Source organism: Apis florea, unplaced genomic scaffold (genome assembly GCF_048593485.1).
Source record: "Apis florea isolate Af1SG1 unplaced genomic scaffold, ASM4859348v1 contig_1794_pilon, whole genome shotgun sequence".
NCBI classification, from domain to species: Eukaryota; Metazoa; Arthropoda; class Insecta; order Hymenoptera; family Apidae; genus Apis; species Apis florea.
The window spans coordinates 2,309,497-2,326,206 of record NW_028256482.1 but is presented as its reverse complement, the minus strand read 5'-3'; the positions used below and the strand labels follow the sequence as shown (position 1 = coordinate 2,326,206).

The window sequence follows — 16,710 nt, the reverse complement described above, 5'->3', positions numbered from 1 at the left end:
TTCTTATAATCTCTCGCCGCGAACGATATTTCTCGAATCGTACACGAGGCATTTCCGTCCATTCGTATGCAAACGGCGGACAAGCTGGACGACAGATTCGATCGAATTACAATTTTCATGGCTCGCCCTCGGTTCATCCACGACATCGTCGCGTTGGTTATTCAACTCTTTCGGATGTTTCGATCCAGCCAGAGGGCACACGCTTTGAGGGCGCGGTCGTTGATCGAGTATCTACTATGTACTTATGCATACGCCTATACGTTCGAAAGTAAACGTAGCTCACGCATAGCTCAGAGTGGTTTACAATTTCTCGGTTGTAATTTATTCCCCTCCCGCCGTTGGGATATTCGTCCGGATCGAAGTTTCTTCGATCGCGAGTCGACGACGACCGAGCTGTCGTCGATATTCATATTCGGTATGAATCATTTAACGCGATTAGACGTTTCATCGCGTTAAGCGCGGCGAGCAGCGACATCGCGCGTCCCTCTCACCCTATTTTCGATGCTCGTAAAACCGGCGTCGGCTGTATCCGACTGATCCGTCTCCCGATTTATACCGAGAGACGAGCGGCGACTCGTCGGGACGCCGCCGCGGCTCCCGCAGCCGGATCTCTCTCCGCGCCATTCTCTAAGCGGTGCTAATAAATTAGCCGGAGAAAAAGACGGCGGTACGACAGATGCCCGATGGCTGCCATAAAGGAACTGCTAGAGACGCTCGCGGGTGGTGGTGGCACATCAAAGCGTATCCGTACCGACCCGATGCAGTACCGTTGTTTTATGTTTACCATGGGATTTGTTGCTCCTCTCCGTTTGCCTGACAAACACCCGAGTGAGTTATATATCGCCGGTTCATACTCTCGAATAAATTCGCGATACCCGTTGCGCGCTCGTTCTCTCTGCTCGAGAGAGGGGAGGAGAGAGAGAGAGGGGGGGAGAGAGAGAGAGAGAATGACCCGAAGGGGAGGGGGAAGGACGGGCGAATTATCGTGCCGCGAAAACGCGAGAGAAAAAGGGTGAGGGGGGGGATCGAGCGTAGCATTCTTACGAGAATTCCTTTGCCGATTCTCCTCTTTTTCCACTTGGGCGTTGGATCGGTCCAACGAGAGAACGCAACGGCGTGTCCTCGCAGCGACGACACGGCGTGCCACTCGACGAAACGAACTACCGCTGCAGAGGTTGGCATCGAACGTACCGGCACGCTTAAGTGACTTTCGGTGTTTGGCCTTTTGCACGCGGCGAGAGAGTGTTTTGCCTTTGCGACAACGCTCTCGCTTTGCGGCTACGGACCCAACCACCACGCGGCAGCGTGCGTTTGACCTCTCCTCCTCCCTCCCTCCCTCCTCGCTCCCCTCACGCACACCGACTTTTTATTCCCCTTTCCTTTATTCCTCCCCCGGGATACCTGTAGTGCCACGCCGCCACTTTCCGCGCAGAGATAACTAAATCGCCGCCTCGTCGTCGGCTTCGCAGCGTCCGTCGCGGTGATCGGGGTGAGTAGGTAAAGGGGCGAAAGTGGGTAAGCTCGAGGGCGCGGAGAGAAAGTGGGGAAGCAGACGGATACGGTTTACGCTTGGCTCAGGTGGGGGACGACGGAGAATATCGTTGTTCGTAACCGGCTATACACGCTCGAGTAAACCGAGGGCGGACAAGCGGGTCTCTCGAGTTTTTTTTTTTTTTTCTTCTTTTTTATTACGCGTTTCATCGATTGGTGAGATGAAAGGGAATCCTATCCTCTCCCGATCGTTACCCGGGAAGAGTGTTGTAAAAAGTACAAGTCCAAGAGTGAGAGACACGTCCGAGAGTTGCCGCTCGCGAGAGAGAAATTTGTCGAGACGTCTTCGAGGGAAGATTGGAAGAGCGGAGAGATCCCGCAGGAAAATAGCGATCGCGGAATACCACCGAGCCAAAACTCGTAAACGCATACGCATGCATATACCGTGTTCGAGGGACGAGACGACCAAGTTGCGCACACTGACGCACCCGTCCCTGTGTGCGGGGCGTACGGACACGAGAAAAGTATTGTGGTATCGCGATACAGTAGCCAAGCTATTCGTAGCCATGCACGTACAATCTAGGTACTGTTTCGCAACGAGAAGGCCCCGAAGGGGAAGTAAGCAGTATCTCTCGAGTTTCCCTCGTGGCCTCTCGGTCCTTGGTCCTTCGTCTTTTGGTCGTAGCGATCTTCCTCTCTCCCTCTCTCTCTCTCTCTGCACGATAAGTCTACCACTACCGCTTCATCCACCTCGACGCCGTGTATCTCCGCGGAAGGGAAGGGAAGATCGGAGTGGGGTTCTTCTCCGTCCGTCCATCCGTTCGTTCGTCCAGCCGTATCGTCTCGTCTAGTCTCGTCTCGTCTCGTCTCGTCTCGTCTCGTCTCGTCTCGACTCGACTCGTCTCGCGTGACGGCCTCGTCAGCCGTCAGCCAAGCTCCGTCCGGATCGATACGCTTGCCACCCTTACGACCCCAACTTCCTCCACCTTCTCCTGTGAAAAGCAATGCACCTACCATCCGCGCCCCTCACCATCGCCATCACCTACCCACCCTACTACTACTCTCTATCCCTCTGCTCGCGTCTCCTCCGCGAACCTTCCTTTTCCCCGCACCTCTTCCTCCTCTGCCACCTTCTCCTCCTCCTCCTTCTCCGGCTGCTGCCAGCAAGCAGAGTCTAGTTGAGTCGAGTTGAGCCACCGGCCGGGTCAGAAGACGTCTGCTGCCCGGGCGAGCGACAGCTACCACCCTCTCCATTCAAACACCCACCTCCAACCACCCTCATTTTACCACCTCCCCCTTCGCCTCCCCACCGTCCACCACCCACCCCTCGACCTACTCCACGACTCCATTCTACCGCGACGTGCCGCGAGATGGACAGCCTCGCCTCACCGTCGAATCCGCACTCCAAACTCGCTCAACCCCCTCTGTATCGTTCACGTAAACGTTCTTCCACGTTGTATTGGTGGAACGCCACCACCGTCCTCTCCCTCGTCGACCCAACTACCATCCTCTCGCTACCACCGTCGATGCCAACTCTTCCACCCCTTTCTTCGACTCCTCCACCTCCTCCTTCTCATCCTACTGGTGCTAGAACTGCTGCTGCTGTTGCTACTACCGTTGCACCATATCCTGCGCGACACCGTATCTCGCTTTTCGCGACTATTCTCGAATGAACCGTCCGAGTACGACGGGGAGACCTCGATTCGCCTCTCTTTATCTCTCTCTCGTCTGTCATGCGTCTGTTTCTTCCACGACCACCGTTGCCAATAGATTTCGAAAGGAGAAAATCTATGATTGGAAATGTTTCGAGGAATATTATCGTGTTTTTTCTCTCTCTCTTTTTTTTTTTTTTTTTTTTTTTTGTTTTAAGATTCTTTATTTATCGAAGGTTTATTCGAGGAGGGACTAAGAGTCGCGACGATTACCCATCCGCTACCTCTCCCTCGCTTCGCGTCGGATACTCTGGATCTTCCGTAATGAATCATTAGTAGTCGAGAGTCAATCGAAGATTAATTAATCGTTTGGATTCGAGAACCAATTAAAGTTTCCTCGACGACGAATCCGTCTGCCCGAGTAGAGTACCGTAAAGATCCCGATTTGTTTTCGCTCCGACTTCCATCCAACTTCGACCCGAAACGTCGCGTTCCCAATCGCGTTCGACGGATCGAGACAAAATTTCTAAAATTTTTCTCCCTCCACGAGACACTCCTCTCCCGAGAACGACATCGATCGCTCACCTTTAACGCGACAAATCTTCGACGCTGTCGAGCTTCCAACTTTGATGATTCGCGATCAACCCGGCGGAAAAAGCGGAAAATACTAGTGGAAAAGTACTAGTATACAGGGAACAAGAGAAGGAACGACGATGCGTGAAAGAGAGGAGGAGAAATCGAATATCGAGACGAGTGGAATGGAAAAGAAAAAGAAAAGAGAGGGGACGATCCGCTAAACAATCGTAGCCATTTATTAATCGATTTGGACCCGATCGTCCAAGGGATACCCGATCGTCAACAATAATGGACTAAAGTTTCATTCAAGTTGGCCGAGAGTTTACCCACCCGTTTCACTCCCGTTCCGTTTCATTTTCCACCGATCTAAGATCGTTAGAAAACCGAGTCGTTGGAAAATGAACGCGGATCTCGTTCGTCGATCGAGGCCTGTTAAAAAAACGCCGCGTGCGACGAGAGAAAGAAAGGAGGCGAGACGGGACGAGGAGGTATAGGTCGAACGAGAAAACGAATCGTTTGCGCGCTATTCCTTCTAAGAGAGAGAGAGAGAGAGAGAGAGAGCGAGCCATGCCCAGTTTTTTTCTTCCACCAACGTGACATACGGTGAAAATTATTGCCGTCCTCCGTGCTGCCCCTCTGTCCGCTCTTCCCCACCCGTCTCACTCTCCCCCGCCTTCTTGCGGGTCGGACGAGTCGGAGGCGATCCCTGCCTCCCACGATACGGCACTGACGCCATCGTAGATGGGTGCCAGCTATCTAAGGGGTGATTTCTAATTTATGAGACTGGGGCGATGTGATGAACAGACGTCATAAAGCATGTCGCGCCCCGCGTCTGCAGCCTGCCACTCCTCCTCCTCCTCCTCCGCCTCTACCTATGCCTCTGCCTTCTGCCTCCACTCCTCTTACCTCCTCGCCCCCGTTCCCAACCCGGTTACGCCACCCCACCACCCGTTACCCGACCACCCGTCCAACCGTCCACCCCCCTGTTATCGCTGCCTCCAACCTCACCCAACCTCTTCCACCTTCCGACGAACCCTACTTCCAACGCCTCACACCACCGCCCCGTGATTTGTGGCCTCTCGAATTCTCTTCGCGGGCTCCTCTCCGAAACTTTCCCTCCCTCTCTTTCCTCCCTTCTTCGCATCTCTTCTTCGCCTCTCGCTTCTATACCCACGGCTCTATTATCCTTCCCTCTTCATCCGTCCATCCATCCATCCATCTATCTCTCTATTCGGAGGATCGCCACGGTCGCCTATTCGCCACGGGCTCGTTGAATTCTTCATAAGGGTGAGGTAAGACAACGCGAATGTTCTTGGAAACGATTCTATCATTCCCCCTCCCCCCCTCTTTCTCTCGGGAGTAGACACGATGCCCCGATTATTAATTAGCCATGCTCGGGCGCATCGTGTTTCTCCGCTCGCGATCGCTAAACGTTTCGCGCTTCCTTTCCTTTCCCACCGTTTGGCGGAATCGAAGCAGACCCGATACTTGTTCCCATCTCTTCTCCACCGGATACAGATGTATCAATAAAATAATCGAATGAATAAAAATAAGGCTGGATAACGATGATGATGATGATGATGATGATGATTGTTTGACGGATTTTCGAGCAATACAAATGTCGGTGAAATATTAAATATTACAGGGTTAGGAGATAAAGAGATAGATAGTTTCTCCGATCTCTTGAAACTTGGCGGGCTTAATTATGGATCGTAATATTTGGACTCGGTCTGCCCGATTTTCGAGCGAGTTAATGCGAGCACGGGGAGGCAGGGCCGATCGAGCCCGATCGGTTTATATCGGATACCTACCCGCCTCGGATCGAGGAGGCCAGGTATAGGAGGGGAAGGGGGAGAGGAGATCGACGGTTGGAAACGTTAGCGACGCGGCTCGACGGAGAGAGCCTTTGTGAAAAATCGTGTTATAACCCTAATTTAATTTTATGGCCGGCATTACGGCGGATTGTGTTGTATATCGGGGGCCTGGGCATAATGGCCGTATATGGCCGCGTATAATAATGGACAGGCCGTGGGACGGGGGAGGGAAAAGAGGAAGGAAAGGGAGAAAGACGGAAGAAGGAAGGACGGAGGGGGGGGGGCAAGGGGGAGGTAGAGAAGGTAGGCAGAGGAGGAAGGGCGGCTAATAATCAGTTGTAACGCGAACCGTCGTAAACCGCAAAACAACTAGAATCGAGGAGGAGGAGGAGGAGGAGGAGGAGGAGGAAAAAATAGAGAGAGGAAGCGTCGAGGAATGGGCGAGGGTGTGTGTTTATATGTAAAAAGGGGTGGAAGTATCATTATCTCCGCGTCGAAATGCCCTTTCGTCGCTCGATTCCTCGATTCCCCGTCCAACGAGGCCGTTTGGCGCCACCCAATCCTCCAATGGATGGATCACTATGGAGAATTATTCGTAGAAGTTTTCTAACGCCGATCGATCCAGAGAATTCTTTCGAGTTGTTGGTCGGCAGTAAGTATTTGTATATAGGGAAACGGATCGATAAAACTATTAGCGCACTATTAAACGTCTTTCTGCGACTCTACATACATCGAGCGTGACCGATGATAGATTTAGACGATGCATAAAATTGAATAACGATCGTATATTAATCGGATCGGGAAATTGGATATCGCGTTTTCGCGCCCTTCTGCAACGTGAAAATAGAAACAAAACGTACAGTTTGGAAGAAAGAGTTGGCTTACGTTACGTTTCGGGGAATAGGATAAAATGATTAATTATTATTAAATATGAACAAATATCCTAATCACCATGGGATCGATTGGAATGAAAAATTTGAAGCGCATCGAGTAAATATCAACTCTCTCCTTCAACGCGAGAATTATATTAATTCGAGAAACGGGATGGATAGAAATTTCGGGGAGGGGGAGTTTCGCGATTTTTCCGATTCCTCGAAAGTATACCCGTATACTTTTCGTAACGATCGAAAAAACGGGCAGTGGTCCAAAAGGCGCGAGAGAAGGAACAGAAATCATGGTGCAAAATTACTATAATACATCGGGTGTATCGAGGCCGGGACAAGAGCCGCGTATTCCGTTATTATTATTGATCGGTGGGGAGCGATATTAAAGTGGCCGGAGGGGATTCTCTATATTTACGCTGGTTCTTCCGAAAACCGTGAAATTACTGATAATCACCGTGAGCGGGAAGTAACGCGGCTAGACTCACCCTTAACAATAACCGCGACGCTATAATCACCGATCCTTGCTCCTCCTTCCTCTTCCTCCATATTCCCTCTCTTCTCGTTCTTTTCTTCGCATCGAATGTAGCCGAGTTCGTTTTCCCCATCGCGCAATAATCATCCTCGAATTTCGGATACCCGAAACGACCGTCGTTCTCCTGATCGATTAATACCTTGGCTCGCATCGACCTCTGCTTCTTCTGAGAGAAAGAGTAAACGATGGATTAAAAAAAAAAAAAAAAAAAAGAGGGGGGAGGGAGAGAAAAAAAAAGGTTTGAAAATACGACAAAACGGCTTACCTACGTTGCAACCTACGAGGCACGTCCCCTCCCCTCCCCTCCCCTCCCTCTCCTCCCCTCCCCTCCCTCCCATGCGTATATTCGAGAGGGAAGGAAGAGGAAGAAGAAGAAGAAGAAGGAGCCAGAGCGGGGTCAGCCATCGTGCGGGTAGGCAGCAGTTCGACTCGGGCTGCCGGCCGCCGTAAAAACGTCAATTAAAGTGTTTTATTTGATCCTTCGTTAGAACGTTGAAATGGAATTTTGATTTATGACCGGTGCTGTTCTCGTGATGTGCGTGTGCGAGGGCACAAGTGCGCCCGCGCGCGTACGCGTAAATAAAATAAATAGGAGGCTATAATTAGGTCGGTCGGTACGGTCTACCGCTCGGTCGATCACCATATACGACCGGTTCCACTCAACGTGGATACCTTACTACCTCGAGCGTACGAATTCCTCCTACCCGTCCAATGTTTCTCGCATGATCCGTGGAAAATAATACGACCGACTTCACGAACGTTTCTGAGAGGTTGTTGGTCGTAAACGCTTTCCACCGGTCGGTAACGAAATCGGTAATGGGTGAAATTAGTCGAGGTTCGAGGATCTCTTTATCGGGACGCTATTTAATAGCGTGGTTATCGTGGAACACAGAGAGAGAGAGAGAGAGAGAGAGAGAAAGGGAGAAAGGGAAAGAGAAAAAAGCAACGAGAACTTCAACGACAGGCTCCAGCGAGATGCCCACGCGCTCGTCGATGTCCTCCCGAAGCGATTTATTATCGAGAACCGGTGTACGTTCGGGAGCGTCGAGGCCGAGGAAATAACACGTGCGATCAGAGCGTGCGCTGGAGCGAGCGAATGACCGAGTTAAGTGAAGAAGAGTCGTACCAGCCGTCCCGCCAGCCGGCCGTCCAAATGTTATTGTTTATTGTGGCCCAACGACAGCTTGATTTATCATGCGAGCCGGCCATAGCCATGCGTGAAATAGTGGCATAATCCCGTTGATTTGTGGCTACCATTGTTCGCGCTACCACTCTGCTGAAAGTATTTTTCTTTTTTCTTTTTTTTTTTTGTTTTTTTGTTTTTTTTTTTGTCTATTTTTTCGTTCCTTTTTTTTTTTTTTTTTCGTTTACACTCGATTATTGTCTCTCGCGCTCGACTCGACTTTTCGCGTTTCCCGAATACGAACGATTTCCTCTCCATTCCTTCCAAAACTCCTTTCTTTCTCGCAATCGTGACAAGGTTTTTCATCCGAGGATACGAAAATTCACGCTTCGATCCACGGATACGCAACACCCGTGTCCCGCTATGCGTTCTTTGATCTCTCCTTGGCTCGCGGCTATCGATAAATTGCCAAGATGACGCGATAACGACAGGGCGACGCCGGGTTGGATGCGAGCACGTAATTTGTCGAGGATAACTATAGTCCTTAGAGCGGCGATGTCGGTTTTCTGGCCGGTAATGCAAGCACGAGAACGTTGCGCGAGAAAATCGAACTGCTCGCTCGATTTTTACGACAGTTATTTCGTAATTATAACGTTTATTTACGCGAGATCGTACTTCGTCGACGAGAAGATGGCGACTGAGGAAAGTGCTATTGCCCTCCCCACTCTATTTGCCGAAACAGTTATATTTACAACCACGTTGCCCGAAAGACGCGAACGAAGATAAACACAAACAATGACTCATGGTGTAAATTCATATTATAAACCTGATAAACTATAAATATATTGAACGCAAAAACGTATCCTTATTTGTAAGAATTAGAAAATCTTATATCGTGATATCGTGACGCGTTAACGCCAACACGAAAAGTTTTACGAGAAATTAAAACTCTTGCTGCTCTCTCGTCACGCGTTCACGCGCTTTCATCTTTTTTCCACGCGTAGAAGAATAATCGATAATTATTATACCATACCGTTTCTGTTCCGAAGAGATAACCATGGTGCGAAAATTTCTGGTGAAAAAAAAGAAACAAGAGCAGTGTTCGATGGTAGATGCTGCTGTCAAGGGTCGAGTGACAAACAACTCGCGAGACTTTGAACTCGGTAAGTGGCTTGTTCTCTCGTGGGTAAGTAGCCGGTCGGTCATCGATAAGCCGACCTACTGTGCTTCTTACGCGGTCGCGTATTACGGCGCGAAACGACGGGCGGTCCCTTCCGTTTGACGAGAGCCATTCATCCTCATCCACCTACGTTGATACCCACACGTTTCAACCTTGTAACGCGCACGCAGCCACGCGTGTTCCTCCATTGTGCGTCCATCTATCACGTGTCACAAGTAACGCTGCCTCGATCGGGGTCGATGCTAGACCCGCTTTATAGCTTCGAAACGATTCCCCTTCTCCCCTTCTGCACAGTATCACGCTGGTAATACTTGGACGTTATTGCGTTTTCCATTCGCACTTTCCGCGACACGTAACGACACGAATAATCGATCGAACGTCCACGTTCGATGAGCGCTCCGTTCAACGAGGGACACGCGTCTCTCCCCTGTGTGTGTGTGTGTGTGTGTGTGTGTGTGTGTGTGTGTGCGTGCGATTCGAAAACATCTCTGCGGTGGAAGGGCCTCTAGCGGCTCGAAACACAGGCCCTTTGGCGATGACCTGCCAACGGTTCGCGCATTAGCTCGACAGATAGCGCTGCCTAATCGGGCCTCATAAATTACCAAATTAATATCCCGCGTTGCCGACGCCGGGCTATCCGTCAGGTGTCAGCCGCGGTGCAGATAGCAGCCTCCACCTCCTCCGCTGTGCTCCCACAGTTTCCCTCCGCCATTCTCTCATCGTCTTCTCTCGCCAACCGCACCGACGACAAAGACGACCAGGACAACAATCGACGATGCACCCACGTTTTTTTCGCACGCTCACTCTTTCTCTCACCACTTTGATATCATACTGACGACCGCTATACGCTTCGCTTCGCTTCGTTTCGTTTCGTTTCGTTTCGTTTCGTTTCGTTGGAAGGAGTTCGTTGGTAACAAAGGATACGCTCGATTCGATCTTCCTTCCTTCTTATCCTCTCCTCATTCTCTTCTCTCTCTCTCTCATACACTTTGCCCCTCTCTCTCTCTCTCTCTCTCTCTCTTTCGCTTTCCGTCAGGCTGTCCGTTCCGTTTAACACGGCCACGCGCGAGGCGTAAACGCATAAAGGGAAGCAGAGGCGAAAGGTGTTAAGAGGGGGTGGGTGCGCCACCACGCAGTGGCGTGGAACGTAAGCGCGAGCACGTTGATCTCTGGCGAGAAGATATTCGGATAAACGGGGAAGCAGAAGCAGAGGCGAGAGAGACGAGGAGGAGGAGGAGGAGGAGGAGGAGGTCGGGTGGGAGCGTCGACGAAAGAAGGGGCAAGAACCGCTTACGAATTACGCGACGGGCAGCAGCCAGCTACACAAACCGGCTTCGAGAGCTACCTTTATGCGACACGGCTGCCAATTAGCGGGCTGACATCGACCTGACTGACCACCGTGCACTGCCAACCAGTCGTTTCTTCGCCTCGCATCCTCCTTCTCCTCCTTCCTCCTTCCTCCTTTTATCCGTCTCATCGTCATCGATCTGTCCCCGGCTTCTAGTCACGGACCCAGGTTTCTCTCTTCGCTTCGATCCAATCCCAGTTTTCCTACCCCTTTTTCCTCCTTCGTTCTCGACGCCTTCGTTCGAGAGCCGTTTCGTCGATCATCGAGGCGAACAGAGACGAACGATTCCACGGCCGCGCGTGGGACGTTCGTGGGATTCGCTCGACGATCGAATCTTGGACGAGTTTTTCGGCGCATCGGTGTTGGTAATTAATCGGCCGTTACTCGTGCAATTTATAATATAAGCAGCAGTCGCCGCGTCCTCGTACAAAGATACGAGAGAGAGAGAGAGAGAGGGGAGGGGAGAGGGGCCGGAATACGCTTGGGTGGACGACGTGACGCTTGAAATCGTGGATCGATGCCGTTTCCTCGTTCGAATCGGTCCACCTATTATATACGATCGTTGGTGGGGAAGGCGAGCGAGCAAGGCAATAATTATTACGTATATGTCGGCCGGTATTATTCGGCCGGCCTTTTAAAATGTCAATAAAAAACTCGTACGAAGCCCGCTATCTTTGTCGTTTCCTCTTTTACGCCACCCTCCTCCTCCTCCTCCTCTTCCTCCTCCTCCCTCCCTCCCTCCCTCCCTCCTCGCCGCTGTCTGCCCACAACCCTCGAGCGTCGCTTTCTTCTTACCCTTTTTTTTAATGCCGATGCAGCTGCACTCTTTTCAGAGGAGGAGGCCCCCGTCACGTTGCATTACGGAATGATATTTGCTAATTGGGCACGAAGATAAAACGACAACGGCGTGGCAACTAATAACGGCGTCCCTGCATCCTACACCACCTCCTCCTCCTTCTCCTCCCTTCGCGTAGCATCATCTCCGCGTAGTTTCTCTTCCGTCGACTCGGTCCCCGTGGGGAACGGATAATCACACGTTGAACCGCGTCTAGCCAACTAGCCGCAACACTTTGGGACGAACCATGCGTCGTATCGCCCTTACTATTCCCCTCCCCCCTCCCTTATATCTGCGCTCGTTTTATCGGTTCGCCAACTCTCGATTTTCTCTCTCTCTCTCTCACTCTGTTACTCTTCTTTCCGTCTTGCCAACGGTTGGCGCGAGGAACGAGTTTCGTCCCGTACCTTTCCAATTTCCACCCGATTATCCATCTCGAAAGGCGCGGCAAAGAGTAAGGTACAGCAGGTATATATATATATTCTCGGCCGAGACACGTTCGACTCGGGAATTCCAAGTTGTCGTTTTGTCGGTCGGTGGTGAGGCGACTCGTGTAGGTACGGCCCTGAAGCGGTAATAAAAATGAGGGGAGCAGGAACGTGTGGCTCGATCTGACGGCTGATGGAGACGTCTTCGTTCCAGACAGACGCTTCGGACGTTCGCGACGTTTGATCGACGGTTCCTCTCCTCCTTTCGCATACGTTGCTCCCGATCGTCCTCTTTCGCTCTTTCTCTTTCTCTCTCTCTCTCTCCCTCTCCTCGTCCTGTCTCGTCTCGTTTCGTCTCGTCCCCGGCCCCGTCTTCCTTCACTCGTCTCTTCTCGGTTCTCGCGCTTCTCGCGTCATCTCGCGTCCCTCTTTCTTCCTTCTCCGTCCGTCTTCTTAACTCCTTCTTCCTTCCTCCACCTCCGGACTCGATTCTCCAGTCACTCACAGTCAGTCAGTCCTGCGCTCAGAGAAGGCACTTCGCGCCCCGCCGTTCATCGTTCGTGTTTTTGCCGGGCCGCCTATAAATAGGCTAGCCGCGCGGTTCCCTCGTCCCCGCTCCGTGCCTGCCGCGCTTTCTCGCGCGTCACGAGCTCTCGTCATCGCGTTCAAGGTCGACCAACCAAACAAAACCCAACCGAAAATTCGTCCTTTGTCTCTCTTTCTTCCCCCCTCCCCCTCCTGTTTTTTATCGCTCGAGATCTTGCCATTCGTGGATCGTTCGATTTTCCGCCAATCCAAGTCCGTCTAACCATCATTACCACCACCACCACCACCACCACCACTACCACTACCATCGCCACTACCGCGTCTAACTGGTATTCCGGTAAACATTGGACGTTCGTTCTCATAACGGCAGTTCCGAAACGCGAAGTTACGAATAGAAGTTGCGCGCGATGCGAGTCGGTTGCGAGATGAAAAGGGGGGTTGCGCGGGTTGTTGGCGCGCGTTATGGGCAAAGATACGGTCGGCCCCGAAGGAAAGTCGTTGGGGGAAAGGAGGGGGGAGTTGGTGGTGAAAGGCCAGGGCGAAGCAGCGGGCGCGGTACAACACGCCGGGTGCTGCACAACTTGATAATAATAAACTGAAAAAGGAGCAAAGGGCGTTATTTTAAAAGGGAAATGCAGCGCCGCATTTTTATGTCTTCGCCAGAACTTTTCATCTCTCGCGTGCGCGCCACCGGTAAAATGGGTCGCTCGGGGGGGGAGGGAGAGGCGAAGGAGGAGGAGGAGGAGGATGAAGGGGGGAAGCGCCAAGGGAATCGCGGCTATCCGTGGAGCAGGGGCAACCTGGAGCCGCCACGGGTTGAAGCGTTACGCGGACGACCCGAGAAGAGACACCCTCCCGTAGAGCAGCGTAGAGGGATAGGTGAAACGAGGGCGAGGCGAGCAGCCAAGGGGGGGCGAGAGGGGTGTTTTGGCCGGGGGTAGGGAGGCTAAAACGCGGAATGAAACGGCAGACTGCCGCTGATGAAATTCATAATTTAGATCCAATGCGCTCTCTGTACCTCGTTTAGAATACACTGCTATTTATAGTCGAAATTTTCCTTCGGTAGGAAGGAGCCGCCGTCCTCCCCCTCCCCCCGTCCACCCCTTCTCCCAAGGAACCGTCTCCTCCGCATCTATCCCCACCCCTCTTCTCGTGCCAACCCCTGGCTCGCCCCTTCGTCCATTCGTTACCGCGATTACGGAATATTCTTACGATACACTCTCTCTTTCTCTCTTGGAGGGCAAGCGACTTTTGCCAGCCGATTCGTTCTCCCTCTTCCACTCGAGGGAGAGGGAACGAATCTCGAACGGTCGTGTTCGTTCGTTAGAGCGAGTACGGATATTATTCGAATCTTTCGTTTTTTTGAGATCCTGTGTAAAATCTTCTTTCATCGATGGTTCTTCTCTTCGAGAGAAATTCGAATTTGTGTTTGTCAATCGAATTGTTGTGTCGTTTTATTTTTTCCTTTTTTTTTTTTTTTTATTAATCCGTGATCATTGCGGAAATTCTTGTTTAAAGTGGATCTTAATGGATGATCAATCGGGCACGTATCTCGAATATGATTATCCGTTGGAATTTTTTTTTTTTTTTTTTTTTTTTACGTCCTCGGCTCTTTCTCGAAGGAACGAGATAACGAGGGATAATCGAATCTTTTTTTTTCCCGATCCTAGATATCGCGTCCTCTCGCGAATTTCGATCCTCTCCCTCCATTCATTTTCAGTGATCACGGAATTCTCTATACCGCCAATTTTCCTCCTCGAGAGGAATTAAGAAGTGACCTGTATTCGTAAACTTTCGTTCGTTCGAGCGAGTATTGAATCTTCTCCAAGATGAGGGATAATTACATAGAAGCCATCGATCTTGTCTTAACCGATTTTTGCTAATTGAATTGTGATCCAAAATTGTCAAAACATGGTCGAAAAATACGAAGTTTAATCGATAAATTGTTCATTCTTCATTTTTTTTCCCCCCAAAATTATTAAAAACTTCGTCCTCGTTTATTGTATCTCGTTACAGGTAATCAAAAATGAATCGTACAACGTTCTTTCAATGTGCGTAATAAGTGTGCGTAATAATATATATTTTAACCTTTCGATATATATCTATTAAAAATTTCTTTATTATTTTTTTTTTTTTTTTTAAGTCGAATTTCAGCAAAATTCACGAGGACGAAGTTACGATGAATTTCACTCGTAAAAGTGTAAAGAAGGGGGCAGAAAAATTAATCGTAAAACGGGGGGAAAAAATGCAACGAAATCGAAAATGATTGTGGCCACAACACAACGCTGTACCCGGACGCGTGTGCAAAATGATATAGGAAGAGGACACGCGAACGATTCTTTTTCATCTTTCTTTAACAGTTTCTCGAATAACTATTCGCGAGAAACGGCCGGCATAGAACAGGAAATCTACATGACGCATACGTTGTCGAATATGCTGATTAATTATAATATATAATTCGTATCATTCGAAACATGCTTATCAATTTCTACGATCTACGAAAAATATATAAAACCTTCCTTCGTTAATGAATAATGCATTTTTTCTCGCGTTTTGACGATTCCAGGCCATCATCGTTCATCTCTCTCTCTCTCTCTCTCTCTCTCTCTCTCTCTCTCTCTCTCTCTCTCTCTCTCTCTCTCTCGAACGAACGAGATCGTCCAAAACGATCGATCCATTCATTCCCGAAATATCTCTTCTCACACCATGAGAAACTCAATCGACTCTTGCCGAAAGAAAAAAAAAGTCATCGCGAGACTTGTTGTTTCAACTCGAGTCGAGTTTTGGAACGATTGACTCATCGTCCATTACAGAATCTCTGTATTCTCGATTACGAAATTTTCTTACGAATTACTCGCACAAACATTTATTTTATACAATCTTGTCGATCCATTCCTCGTACAAAGAATCTCTTGCATCGTATGATTCTTATTCCTCCCCGCGAGATCGAATCGTCACCAATTTCCTTCCGATCGAAGGAGAATCGACGATGGATCGTTTTTTTCGCCAGAATCCCTCTCGCTTTCATTCTCGATCTTTCTTCCCTCGGACGATCTTCGTTCCCGGGGGGGGGGGGGAGATCGGCCATGCACGCATCGGCAAACGATCGGCCCTTTTCGTTTCCTGTCGCGTTTCACCCGGTAGTTACACGCCCCCTAATAGGGAGCGTGATATTATACCGAGAGATTCGCGTCCACTCGAATTCGCGGGCTTTAACGGTGCACGATCACGAAAAGGTTAACGAGGCGGACCCTCCCTCGGCCGGCGTCGAACACCATTTCGATATTTCGAAGCGCGCCACCTTCCAAGTTTCTCCATCTCCTCCGGGACTCTCTCCTCTTCGCGAATTCGTCGTAAAAGACCACGCGTCTCTCTCTCTCTCTCTCTCTCTCTGTTTCGTGAAGGTGAAACTCTCGTTTTTCGAGAGGGGGGAGGGGGGAGGCGATCGATATCGCGTGTTGTATCGCGGCTCGATCGCGTTCCACCTACAGCCGGAACGGAGGGAAGCGAGAGAAGAAACCGAGTGAGGCATCGTAAATTGACCGTAATTGCGTTCAATGTTACGCGCGCACGAACGGATCAAAGTCAATTGCTCGAAGTGACGGAGTCGCGAGGACGACGACGACGACGAAACCAATTGCTTTCTGGTGGAGTCGAGTCCGCGAGCGAGCCGTTATTCGCGAAAACCTATGGAAGAATGTTCTATCTCCTCGTCGAGGATGATGATGATTAAAGAAAAAAAGAGGGGGATGGAAATGAAAGAAAGAAGAAACCGAAGAAGGAAGTGCCCGAACTCGGAGAGGAAGAGGAGTTTTTATTTATCGTTTCGACGATATCTTATAGATAGAAGTGAAAAGGAAAAATGAAGAAAAAAAAAAAAAAAAAAAAAAAAAGGATTTCTTATTTCCGACGATCCTTATAAATAAAAATGAAACGAGAAGAAGAGAAGGAAAGTTCGACGAGAGGATTGTCGAACAATTATATCGAAGTAAAGATAAAAATGAGAAGAAAAAAAGAAGGGATTGAAACTGAAGAAAGTGGCCAAATTCGGGAAGAGAACTTGTTATTTATAGTTTCGACGATCCTTATAAATAGAAGTAGAAACAAGAAATGGGAGTACTTATTTCGTTTCCCACGAAATCCTTGCAAACAGAAATAAAAATGAAAAATGAAAAAGAGGAGAGAAAGTGTCTCCTTATGTCGAGTAGAAATAAAAATGGAAAAAAAAAAAAAAAAACGCGAACAAAGGAAGGAATCGAAGAAAGTGTCCAAATTCGAAGAGGACTTTTTATTTATCGCTC

At 49.8% G+C, this 16,710-nt stretch overlaps 2 protein-coding genes across 3 annotated transcripts in view; one reads left to right on the top strand and one right to left on the bottom strand.

Moving 5' to 3' along the window:
- LOC100866275 (uncharacterized) overlaps positions 1 to 7,088 on the bottom strand; it is a 44,355-nt gene extending 37,267 nt beyond the window's left edge. The window contains exon 1 of the mRNA XM_086912317.1: positions 6,903 to 7,088. Within this exon, the coding sequence (XP_086768443.1) occupies positions 6,903 to 6,963 (61 nt within the window). The 5' untranslated portion in view covers positions 6,964 to 7,088. The remainder of the gene's footprint in view (positions 1 to 6,902) is intronic.
- The window catches only part of tio (zinc finger domain-containing protein tiptop), a 68,868-nt gene that overhangs the window by 6,550 nt on the left and 45,608 nt on the right, over positions 1 to 16,710 (top strand). The gene's annotated exons all lie outside the window — the stretch shown is intronic.